This window comes from Trachypithecus francoisi, unplaced genomic scaffold (assembly GCF_009764315.1).
Source record: "Trachypithecus francoisi isolate TF-2019V2 unplaced genomic scaffold, Tfra_2.0 Lachesis_group15, whole genome shotgun sequence".
NCBI classification, from domain to species: Eukaryota; Metazoa; Chordata; class Mammalia; order Primates; family Cercopithecidae; genus Trachypithecus; species Trachypithecus francoisi.
This window is the reverse complement of record NW_022681460.1, coordinates 111,334,954-111,347,677: the sequence shown is the minus strand read 5'-3', so window position 1 is coordinate 111,347,677 and position 12,724 is coordinate 111,334,954. Positions and strand designations below refer to the sequence as shown.

Below are 12,724 nucleotides of genomic sequence, written 5' to 3'. Positions count from 1 at the left end.
ATGTTGCAGTGAGCTGAGTGCCATTGCACTCCAGCCTGGGCGATAGAGCGAGACTCCGTATCCAAAAAAAAAAAAAAAAGACATAGGGTCTCGCTCTGTCGCCCAACCTGGAGTACAGTGGCATGATCATAGCTCACTGCACCCTTGAACTCCTGGGCTCAAGTGATCTTCCCACCTCAGCCTCTCAAGAAGGGAGGTACAGGTGCACACCACCATGCCTGGTTAATTTTTAAATTTTCTGTAGAGATAGAGTTTTGTTATATTGCCCCGGCTGGCCTGAACTCCTGGGCTCAAGCAATCCTCCCGCCTCAGCCTCCCAACGCACTGGGATTATAGGGGGGAGCTGCTGCACCTGGCCTGAAGCTACTCCCAATGCTGTCAAATGAGCACTACAAAATCAGGATCATGTATCTCTGGTGGCAATACACTGTGGGAATGCCAAGCCTCTCTTGCCCAGCATATCAATACATGAATGAAGTAACTCCCTGGAGACAATCCTGACCTATCAACGTATCTACACATCAAACACATTAATATTTTGCTATTAACAAGTATGTGCTGGGTCATTCCAGAATAACACGATTTTTAAATTCCTGATTTTTAAACTACTTACTACTAAAAAAATTTGATCAAAATAGGAATGGAAAAAACTCAGGGAATATAAGTCTAGTTCATTTAAAATAACTAGCTCAACAAAGTTAGGCTTGGTGTGATGGCTCATGCCACCCAGCAGTTTGGGAGGCCAAGGCAAGAGGATTACTTTTTTTTTTTTTTTTTTTTGAGGCGGAGTCTCGCTCTGTCGCCCGGACTGGAGTGCAGTGGCCGGATCTCAGCTCACTGCAAGCTCCGCCTCCCGGGTTTTTACGCCATTCTCCTGCCTCAGCCTCCCGAGTAGCTGGGACTACAGACGCCCGCCACCTCGCCCGGCTAGTTTTTGTATTTTTTAGTAGAGACGGGGTTTCACTGTGTTAGCCAGGATGGTCTCGATCTCCTGACCTCGTGATCCGCCCGTCTCGGCCTAAGAGGATTACTTGAGGCCAGGAGTTTGAGACCAGCCTGGACAACATGGCAAGACTCTGTCTCTCTTTAAGTAAGAAAGAACGAAAAAAAAGAAAAAAGAAAAGAAGGGCCGGGTGCAGTGGCTCATAATCCCAGCACTTTGGGAGGCTGAGGTGGGCAGATCACTTGAGGTCAGGAGTTTGAGCCCAGCCTGGCCAACATGGTGAAACCCTGTCTCTACTAAAAATACAAAAACTAGCTAGGGGTGGTAGCACCCACTTGTAATCCCAGCTACTCGGGAGGCTGAGGCAGGATAATCGCTTGAACCTGGGAGGCAGAGGTTGCAGTGAGCTAAGATTGCGCTCTGCACTCCAGTCTAGAGGACAGAGCGAGACTCTGTCTCCCCCCCTCAAAAAAAGTTAACTTTCTATTACGTTAACTAACTGTAAGGTGATAATGACATGCCATCTATACTCTAAACTCATCCAATTTTGAGGGGTCTCCACAACTAGAATCTGGAACTACAAAATAAGGTGAGGTTCTTGAGCCAACCCCAGCCGCCTCATGCAGCATTAAGGCCAGGCTGCACTGAGGGTCTTTGCCTCTGTGACAGGGGCTGTAAGTCAGTGCCCCTCGGCAATATAGAGCCACCAATGCTCTCTGTCACCCCCGCTCACCGAGGACATGAAGTGCGGGAATCTCTGGCCTGCCGAGGGCTGCCAGGGTCCTACCAGCAGTGAGAGCGGCTCTCTAAGTAAGCACGTGACTTGCATAGGCTCCTAGGGTACTGTCATCTGGTAGCCAATGGGCAACGCAGCAACAAAATCAAACATCTATGAAACTGCAAAACTGTTACGTACAGTTTATGCACTAGATGGCTCCGCAGGTCCTGAGTGACATGTTCGTGCCAGCCTTTCCTTACACCAGTGCTGGAAGGAGGAGCTGCTGTTGGTATAGTGCTGAGGGTTCCAATGTTACCAGAGTTGGAGCCATCGTTCATCAGTGGGCTAAGGAGGAAATAAGGACACTTCAACCATCTACTGAAGCGACTCAAACATACTTTGTCTAATAAGGTTCTTCTACCACCACATGTGACTTCTAAAAGTTTACGTCAGGAGAGCCAAGTAATGTATATAAATAAAACTTAAACTATGTTTAATCTATTATCTGCTCTACACTTACAATTAAAGAAAAAAAGGAAAACAGCATTCACCCCTCACCACCCCATTTAAACTATTTTCTCTGCCACACATTTAGAAAGAATCAGTTTTGTGTGGTTCTCAGTCCACGCTCTTGTTGGACTGTCACTCAGAACTGAAACAGGGTCTTACTTTGTGGCTCCCAGGGAAGTCGGAAGAGCTGATTCTGAAATCAAGTTTGGGGGCTGCTGATCTGTTGTTATTCCTCCTGCTGGAATGTTCATTGGATTATTTCCTTTAAAGACAGAAAGAAATCAATCAACTCTTAAATTTTAATATATACTTCAAAGTTTTGACGACAGATAACCAACATGTCACCACATAAACAATTGGTGATTATTTAAACAAGTGATTCTGGTCAGTTATAATAAGCACTGAGGCAGGAACTCCAAGTGTCATATTTTCAGTAACGGTAATCAACGTGCACAAATAATCAGTAGACACCTCCCCACTCTACTATGTAACCAAAATAAGGTGTGTTTATGGAGATTAGCTGGTATCTAAGTTAAAAAGTTATAAATGACCCATATGGAGCCTCTGACTTTCATTCTGCTTCATTAGTATCATTCCTGAGTGACTCAGCTGCACTGACATATACCTCTGTGTCTCCACCTCCAATATCAGAAAATAAAATCATAAAATTAAGCTCATGAAAAAAATACAGAGGTCAATTTGTCTACAATCTTCGTATTAAAGGAAAGGAAGGCCGAGATTAATAAAGGTTAAGTTTGTCCTAAATCATACCGTCAACAGGAGAGGAGTTAGATTAAGACTTGGGTCTCAGGACTCTAACCCAGTCTCCTGGCCAGTATTAGTTAGACATTCATTGGGGCAGTTGTTTTCCAAAAAGCAACAAATAAGACGACTTTAGCTGGGCATATTTTAAGGAGTAATTTTTAACTGTAAAATACTTATTCTATTAGGAAAAGAACAAAACTAGCACAACCAGTCAGCTAGTTTCGACTTCACAGACATCACTGCTTAGCTTAAGCCTAAATGTAAAGGGACTGTGTCCACTTAAAGAAAAATATTAAGGAAACCTTACGCAGAAATGGCAAAAATCATGGGTATATGTGAGCAAATGACCAAAGGTTGGCAAATAATGGGCTGGGGTGACAAAAGAAATGCTGACATGGTGTCCAGCAGCCTGGGAAAAGAGTTTCCAGGGCTCCTGTCATTAACCTGCCGAAGTCCAGGCTGGTCACTTCCAATTGTGGGGTAGACCCTAACCAAGATGTGTGAGGAAGTGGCAAACGCAAGTTCTCCATCAAAGAAATGACAACAGTCAGAACGCGGGGTCCAGTCAGCATCCTGACTTGTGAGATCTGCATTCTGAGCCACATGGCACATTCTTTATGAAAACTGTCCAGAGAGAAATGGCACAGCAAGCAACAAAAACATTGCTTCATTTGCAAATGCTGCTCTTTTTATAAGCATATAACATTTTCCTTGCATTAGACACTTCAGCTTTTTCCTGGGAGATTTTAATTTCAACCACTGTAGTAAAAACACAAAACAAACTGAAAACTGTCTTGGGTTCCATCACTCCATTCTCTTTGCTACATTTGGACAAGTAAGAATGAAGTTGAGAGTTCCTTCACCTACCCAGGGGGTTGAGTGTCCTCATCTGCTGGTGGGTTTGAGGCTGTGCTGGTTGCTGGCCAGGAACCTGAGGCTGCAGCTGCGTCTGAGGCTGGTTCATGTAGGGGAGTCCGAGAGCAGCATAGGCTCGCTGCATGGAGCTGGGGTCTATGGGATTTGGGTTACTTAAAGAAGTGGCATTCTGTTGCCCTGTGCCAACAGAACCAATTGTGTTTTGAATTCCACTAGCTGGAGACCCCAGGATGGCTATAACGACAAACAGACAGACAAACAAGAAAGGTAAGTAAAAGGGAGAAGCCCACAAATGATTTAAAAACTATTGAGAAGCAAATACATTTCATCAAGATACTACACATGAATATCATAAAGCAGTAAAACAAGGCTAGGGAGAAAGGAACTGTGCTGAAGGACTCATGTATTCTGCCTAGCAGTAAGTGAGGAACAAAAAGTTAAAGAAAAGTCAAGTTTCTATCTTAGCATGCAACAGATCATAAAATCTCACAGATAACACCTGAAAAAAATTAGTATGTTTTAAAACCTAGAGACTCCTCAAGAAGTCAGTTCCAGGGAGTGGCAAATGTATGAAAGGGGAAACGTCTGATTCTCTGGTGGCCAGCAGACACCTCTGAGATACACAGAGGAGCCCCCGCCTGCTGTTGACCCCAACCCTGTCCTTCACTGCTCACCTGCACAGGTACAGAGGGCTTAAGAGAAGGAGCGGAGATGATACCTCGTTGGTCAGTTTTGATTAATAAATCTATGATGTGATCTTCTAAATCACATAATTGCAAGTCCTTGAAACTTACACAAGCAAAGACAGCATGAACACATCCTTCTGACGGGATTCCTATGCAGCAGAGCACCATGCTGAGCTCTCTGGCTATATGAAGCTGTTTAAGAAATACTCAACTTGATTGATTGATTGATTTGTTTGAAATTAAGGTTGGAGTGAGGCTTCGCAATTCTGCATGGGTCTTGTTATCCGGGGCCACCTCAGCACCTCTAATATTCAGGATGTGGCTCTGCCTCACATGGCCAACATGAGATTCTGCTACCCAGGCCCACTGCTGGCTGGCAGGGAAGCTGCCCCATTCAGCTAGCTAACCCCAGGAGACTAAAGGAAAAACTGGTGTCAACATAAGAAGCTCCATCCCAAAGGGCTTCCAAGGTAATGGAGAGACTACTCCAAACTTGCATCAACTTGGGCATTTCAAGGTCAATTCATCTACCCACCTACCTACCCACCTGCTTGCCTGCCCACTCATCCGTCCCAACAACCCAAATGTTGTGTGAAAATTTATCATATGGCAGAAGTTCTATATCATACTATTTATTCTTATTTTTGAGTTCCTTTCTAACTTCCACAAATTTTACAGTCATGTTAAAAATAGCATCTTATAATGTTGCTACTATAACACACCATTTTTTGATACATAAAACACAATCACAAAGCCTTTCTTTCAAATTTCAACCATTATGTGTAACAGTAATATTCTCACATTCAACCATCAGTGCACCTATAGTAACCCCAATACTTACCCAGAGCGACCTAATTAAACTAAAATGTGTGAAAAGAAAATTCCTGGTAATTATACATTCCATACTATTAACTTTTCTAATAAGGATACTCAGATCAACTCATTAACACTCATCAGACACAATTACACACACCAAGCACTCATTATCATAAATGAAAAGCAACTCCCAAGGTGCACTTTATGACAAGTGTGTAGCTGAAGTAAGTCATGCACAATACCTTTAAAAGTATTCTAATACTACTCCCCAAAACTTTAAACATGTGTCCACCATACTTCTGAAACCGACATCTTACATTTTTAAGAAGCACTATGGTATAGAAATCAAAGTTACCAGTGACAGGATAGTTTTATTTTTCTATGACCTTGCGATGTAAGGAAGAACAGGGCTACACTATATTTAACACACATGGTGATGCACTGTGGAGAGGAACTTAAAAGAAACAAAGTATGCAGTCTTCCACTTTCCAGTGAATGCTTTATTGACTTCTTCCTACAATATTTCCCTTTTATCGACACCTCCCCAAGTGCCACCTACTTAACTAAAATGCACCACCTTTCAGTGAATGCTACTCCTAAGCCCACAGCCACTTACAGGGCAGCCAATGCCTCATACTCACACAGGCCTCCCATGCAAGCTGCTGACATGGTCACTGCATTTTGTGTTAAAATCATTCATTTTCTAAAAGTAAAAATTATTATATTTTTATTTTAAAAGAAAATATACCCATGAGAAGCATTTGCAACTCACCATTTCTAAAGTTCAGAAGCAAAGGAAATTACGAACAAATAGAGAAGGTCTCTGCCATTTAAGCATGGCTGAATTCGAAGTCCAAATGATGCTATTAGATGAAATGACACAAATACTGAAGGGTAAGGGTGCTCAGGCATTCACTGTGGGGTGATGGCTGACTGAAAGGAGAGTCATTATGTACAAGCCACCATCAACCGTACTGTCACCTCAAGGTGCTCTGCGTGCTCCATGGTGGTATTCCCGATCCCTCTCTGAAATCCCACAGTGCCTCCTGTACCGCTGCTTGTCTTTCGACACTGACCCTTCGTGTATTCACTCACTCACATGACAGACTCAGTGAGTACACTCTGCCAGGCTCCCAGATATAGTGCGGGCACAATCTCTGCATTCCCTGAGCCTAGAATCTGTTGGGAGGGACAAAAGATTATCTAATAATCACCTAACGCACTCAAACTGCACCTTGGAACCCTGGGACAGGGAAAATCAGGCTCATCTCACGTTCCCTGTGCATCCCTGAAAGGTGGGATTAACGTGAAACTCGGTTTTACTCTTCACCACTTGCCACATGGGCCACGTAACCTGCTGTGCAGCGTCCAGAGGATGTGTGAGGTATAGCGCAGCGGTCAGCACACCGTGGGCCCTCCCAGCGCAACCCATGGAGCGCCTTGGAACTGAACACAAACGCAGGGAGAGCTACAGACAGCACTGCTCCATCTACCTGGCATCCCTAAGAATGAAGTTGCTCTCTACTCATCCTTTCCACATTATTGCCACTTACCTCTTCTAATGTCAAGGCCGTGTGCTCATTTGGCCATTTTTACATCTTTTTTCCTTGCTAGAGCATAAAGCTCTAACTTTTAGGAAGCCACAACACACCTGCAGTGCACTAACACACCGGCTGGACTCCCTCTTTAAAGCTCCCCAGCGCCCTCAGCCTCACCACCTTCTGATGTAGCCAAGAAGGAGCCTATGGCCTATGAAAAAAAGGCCAAGTTTTGTAGCAGGCTCTTTCTTGGACTCACCTGCCATTCTTCATGCACAAAGAATGTTCCACTAAGACGCCGGGTGCGGCCAGGTGCAGTGGTTCACGCCTGAAATTCCAACACTTTGGATCACTTGAGGTCAGGAGTTCGAGACCAGCCTGGCTAGTAACATGGTGAAACCCTGTCTCTATTAAAAATACAAAAATTAGCTGGACGTGGTGGTGCGCACCTGTAATCTAAGCTACTTGGGAAGCTGAGGCAGGAGAATTGCTTGAACCTAGGAGGTGGAAGCTGCAGTGAGCTGAGATCGCACCACTACACTCCAGCCTAGGCAAGACAGACTCTGTCTCAAAAAAAAAAAAAAAAAAAGAATGTTCCACTAAGAGGTTCCCTGTACAGTCTATGTCGCCGATGCAAAGCACTCAAGTTACTCAGACAACTTCAGCCCCTAATCATTCTTAATAAAACTGAACTCCATTTGGAAATTCAGTTAAAACGGACATGAATTAAATGTCCAAACTTTGTCAGGGTAGGGTGAGATACACCATGAAGCAGAGCAGTAGCTGCTATAGCTGATCTGTCAGCAGCACAACAGTGAGCCGAGGGGCCACCCAACGCAGGCCAGAAACACAGTGCTTGTGGAAGGCGAAACTTGCGTATGGGGAGGGCCAGCTGCGGGGCTTGAGTCCGCCTGGTTTCAGTGTACCTGGGGGGTCCTGGAACCAGTTTCCCGAGGATACCAACACACTTAGATTTCTACTAAAAAAGCAATGCTAGAATTTATTCAGGTGGCTCACACCTGTAATCCAATCACTTTGGGAGGCTGAGGTGGGGGAATCACCTGAGGTCAGGAGTTCAAGACCAGCTTGAACATGGTGAAAATCCATCTCTACTAAAACTACATAAAGTAGCCAAGAATCACTTGAACTAGGGAGACGGAGGCTGCAGTGAGCTGAGATCGCACCACTGCACTCCAGCCTGGGTGACAGAGTGAGACTTCGTCTCAAAAAAAAAAAAAAAAAGAGAGAGAGAATTTATCCAGACCTGCAGACATCTCTACAAAGTTGCTGGTGGCACCACCTTGTGTGGGGGCTGGAGACTCAGACTCCCATGAGGCACAGCCACAAGCCCTCAAGCAAAAGGCTTTCTTCAGACGCCAAGTGACATTGGCGCAGCGACATTCTCCTTGCTATCAAGGAGCAAAGTTGTTCAGATGTAACACATCACTCACGACCCTCTGGTACTTAAGTCAGGGTCAATCAAGGCCACTATTCTCTCTATAACCTTCAGATTCTGCTCCTTGCTGTTCCCCATCCCACCACAGTCTGTCAAAAGAGGTGAAAATCTCTGAAGGGCCCTCAAGTCAACAAAGGGCCTGCTCCACACACACTCACTGGGCACCTGATGGGCTATTCGATGAGTGGCAGTTCAAAGGAGGGAGATCTTGACTCCATATAATGAAAGGAGGTTTTTTTTGGTTTTGGTTTTGTTTTTTTGAGACGGAGTCTTGCTCTGTTGCCCAGGCTGCAGCGCACTGGTGCGATCTTGGCTCACTGCAACCTCTGCCTCCTGGGTTCATCAAATGATTCTCCTGCCTCAGCCTCCCGCCTCAGGATACCGAGTAGCTGGGACTACAGGTGCATGCCACCACATCCAGCTGATTATTCGTATTTTAGTAGAGACGGGGTTTCACTGTTGCTCAGGCTGGTCTTGAACCTGAGCTCAGGCAATCCGCCTGCCTCAGCCTCCCAAAGTGCAAGGATTACAGGTGTGATCCACCGAGCCTGGCCGAAAGGAGGTGTTTTAAACAATCTGAGGCACCTACAAATGCAACATGTTGCCAGATGAAGCAGTGGGTGCTACACTCATGGAGATGTCTGGCAGCAGCTGGGGCCATGGCTGACACAGCCGGGGCAGTGCATGCATTAGGCTGGCTCTGGGACCAACCCTGTGCACTTGCTTCAACAGTCCCTGGGGGCACTCTGGGTTGGAAAACCCGTGGTCTTTCTCAGAGAATGACTCAAACCCTCTCACCAGCACTGGCCCAGACACCTGGTCTTTCAAGGCATCCAGAGCAGTCCATCTTGGATTTTAATGTGCACACCAATCACCCGGGAATTTTGTAAAAATGTAGGTTTTAATATAAGAGGTCTGAAATAGGGCCCCAATTTCTTTACTGCTTACAAGCAACCTGGGAGTGCCTCTATAGCTTGCCTGAGGCCTACACTTTGAGCAGCCAGAACTTCACAAATGAGGCAACATGAGCCCCAAGAAGGGAACCTGGTCACAGGTCCCACAGCCCAGTCCTCTATGCCACTCTGTGCACTGAATTTACTGGAGGTCAGATGCCAGCACTGACATAAGGTACATATCTTGGAAAGTCCTAATAATTCAACAAAAACTAAATAATGCTATAAGGGATGGTTAATTCGAGATCAGTGATTATAGAATCTTTAAAAAACAATTCAAAGAAAAATTAAATGAGGCTAGGCGCAATGGCTCATGCCTGTAATCCCAGGACTTTTGGGAGGCCGAGGTGGGAAGATCACTTGAGCTGAGGAGTTCGAGACAAGCCTGGGCAACATGGTGAAACCCCATCTCCACAAAAAATACAAAAATTAGCCAGGTGTGGTGGCAGATGCCTGCAGTCCCAGGTACTCAGGAGGCTGAAGTGGAATGACTGCTTGAGCCCAAGAGGTTGAGGCTGCCATGAGACGTGGCTACGCCACTACAAGCCAGTCTGGGTGACAGAGCAAGACTCTGTCTCAAAACCAACCAACCAACCAAACAAAACTCAACATAGGCCAAAAAGGTAATCAATGGTCTCAGCTTCATTTCAAAGAACCTCAGATTAGCTCCACAGGTGATTCTGGAAGGTTCTCTCAGTAGAGACATTAATCACAGAAGTTAGAGAGTGCAGCATGTGCTAACCAAGGAAGTGTGCATCAGTTAAGACCAGCGCTGGCCTGTGGGAAACACTGCCTAAAAAGCAGAGTCCTGGGGCCCCTAAGGCGGTCGCCATAGAGCGAGCACAGGTGGGTCTTGGCAGAGTCCCTGAGGCTTCCAGCAGCTCACCACAGTCCACCTTTCGGCTCACCTTGTTTGCACAGGAACCCCAGTCCAGTCAAATGCATGCCTCACAACCTGTGCACTGTGCAGACACTGTCCCCACTGTCTGAAATGTTCTTCCTTCGTTATTTTGTTTGCACTGGGCTCCACCAAGTCTCACCTTTCTCTATAAAGTAGTCAGGTGCACTCCAATTCTCCTCAAAAAGAATGTTGATTGCACTGACTCCTGGGTTCATCAAATGATTCTCCTGCCTCAGCCTCCCGCCTCAGGATACCGAGTAGCTGGGACTACAGGTGCATGCCACCACATCCAGCTGATTATTCGTATTTTAAAACCTACATTTTTAGACTCTACCTCAGTCCTTTGAGGGAGGTCACTCTTACATTATTTTTAACATATATATTGTCTTCAAAACCCAACCTTAAGCCAAAGTAGGGTCAGATTCACATTTTCCTCTCTGGGTTCTTAACTCAAGAGTTCACACACCGTAAGCATAATTTGCTTTGGGAGAAGAGAAAAAAACAACAAAATGTACAGAAAGGATACTGCTGAAACCCCGTCAATCATACTTTTGTAAAAAACTACCAAAACCCTGCAGCAAGTTAATCTAAATCTTCCTTGTGACTTTATAAAATCATCCTGGTAATATCTTACATTATGACTAGTAGAAAACCTGTGGTTTACCACTTGAGAGAGCAGGCACACAATCAATTTTCACAACACTCCGGCAGTTATAAGGATGGTTAAAAAAAAAAAAAACCACATACACTTCTTTTTTCTTTTAAAACAAAAACCACATAAGCGTTTCTTAAAAAGAGAAATCACAAAAGTTTACAACTGTCATGGTAGTATGTACTAAAAACAAAAGATCCCCAAAAAGCCACACCCTCAGATTAAAAGTTAAGAATAAAATTCTAGCTCATTATTCATGGAATATTGTATAACTACAAACTTGACAACGAATATTTTGGTACTTAAAGAGCCTATTACTGAAATGTGCCCTAAAACACAAGAAATTTAGCCATCACAATATACTAAAGAAAAAAGTTTTACAGTAATGTGGGAGGAAAAACAGACTCTATTCCATTAGAACAACTGTCCCAAATAGCTGGTTCTAGAAGACCCAGGATTCCAGAATGTCACTTTATATAAGAGATGTCCAGGGAAATTGTTTATTAATTCAAATTTTAGTCAATCAAAGAATAATTTAATTGACTTTTAGGTACGTGGTTTTTTTTTTTGGAGACGGAGTTTTGCCCTTGTTGCCCAGGCTGGAGTGCACTGGCGAGATCTTGGCTCACCACAATCTCCGCCTCCCAGGTTCAAGCGATTCTCCTGCCTCAGCCTCCCAAGTAGCTGGAATTACAGGCATGCGCCACCATGCCTGGCTAATTTTGTGTTTTTAGTAGAGACTAGTCTCGAACTCCCGATCTCAGGTGATCTGCCCACCTCGCACCTGGTCAGGAAACTGGTTTTTAAAGGAAACTCGTTGTGGTTCTTCTGTAGGAAGGCAGATAACAGGCCCCATTACCCTGGCATTTCTCTTCTGTGTGACAGGGACACCCTGCTTTAAATGAAGCAGGGTCAGCGTCAGCTCGCTGCCTATTCCCTTGTCGCCAGAGGGAGGTGGGTTAGACTCAGTAAAAGGAAAACCACAGGGGCTGTCACTGGCACGCCACTCCACAGTACTCTTAGGAACAAAGCACTTTTTCTATCTTTACCTGGGCCACTCGGAAACAACCAGAAGGAAAAGCAGCACATATTCTCTAGGCAGCTGCGGGGTCTTAAGGAAGGATGATCAAGAAGAATGAGAGGAATGAACACAGAAAACACAAAACAGGGGAGGGTGGCAAGATGGCACAGACGAGATGGAGGAAGATGAGGAAGACTGTACTGTGCTGGAAGGGTCGCTAAGGGAGCACCTCCAGCCAGAGGGGACAGGAGATTGAAGGGCACTTCCTAGCTGTCCAAAACTGACGGACACACCCAAAGACCACGGTTTTACCTCTAAAATGACAGGAAGAGGGTTGAAAAACGGGAGGGAGGTTCATCCTTCTTACTGCCTGAAGCCTACAAATGGCAGGGAGCCCCAGAGCCCCAGGCAGGCCTCCCAACAAGCAGGGACTGCTGCATAAGCAGTCTTGCCAAGGGCTACAGACAACCTAGACAATGGCAAAACTACCGGGATGACCAGGATGCAGCAGCCCTAGGCAGAGGCTCTCACTGCCAAGCAGAGTGAATGGTTAGTTATACAAAGAGGTCTGGGGACCACAGATCCACGCAGAGGGAAACCTTCAAAAATGTTCGTGTGGGATTTTATACTGACCCAGCCTGACTGACGGAGCCTTCAAAATTTACTTCAGGATAAGGGCTTTCCAGTTCCAAAAGAAGTGCCCCTCTCCCCTCCCCAAGACGCCACCGCCATTATAGCGACATGGAATTTAAATTCTCACATATGGAGTAACTGTCAGGAAATACCATGTCTTCATGTGGGCTCAGTGAACAAAGTGACTCTGCCGTTCCATGCTGCTTCAAGTGCGTGTATGCAGGGGGCAGGGAGAGGGAGGGGCAGTGAGTGAGTC

At 45.3% G+C, this 12,724-nt stretch overlaps 1 protein-coding gene across 2 annotated transcripts in view; it reads right to left on the bottom strand.

Moving 5' to 3' along the window:
- CREBBP (CREB binding protein) overlaps nt 1-12,724 on the bottom strand; it is a 163,966-nt gene that overhangs the window by 60,191 nt on the left and 91,051 nt on the right. For both annotated transcript variants that reach the window (XM_033235916.1, XM_033235917.1), the window contains exons 6-8: nt 3,804-4,046; nt 2,331-2,433; nt 1,860-2,006 (exon numbers count right to left, since the gene is read on the bottom strand). In XM_033235916.1, coding sequence (XP_033091807.1) covers nt 1,860-2,006; nt 2,331-2,433; nt 3,804-4,046 — 493 coding nt within the window. The remainder of the gene's footprint in view (nt 1-1,859; nt 2,007-2,330; nt 2,434-3,803; nt 4,047-12,724) is intronic.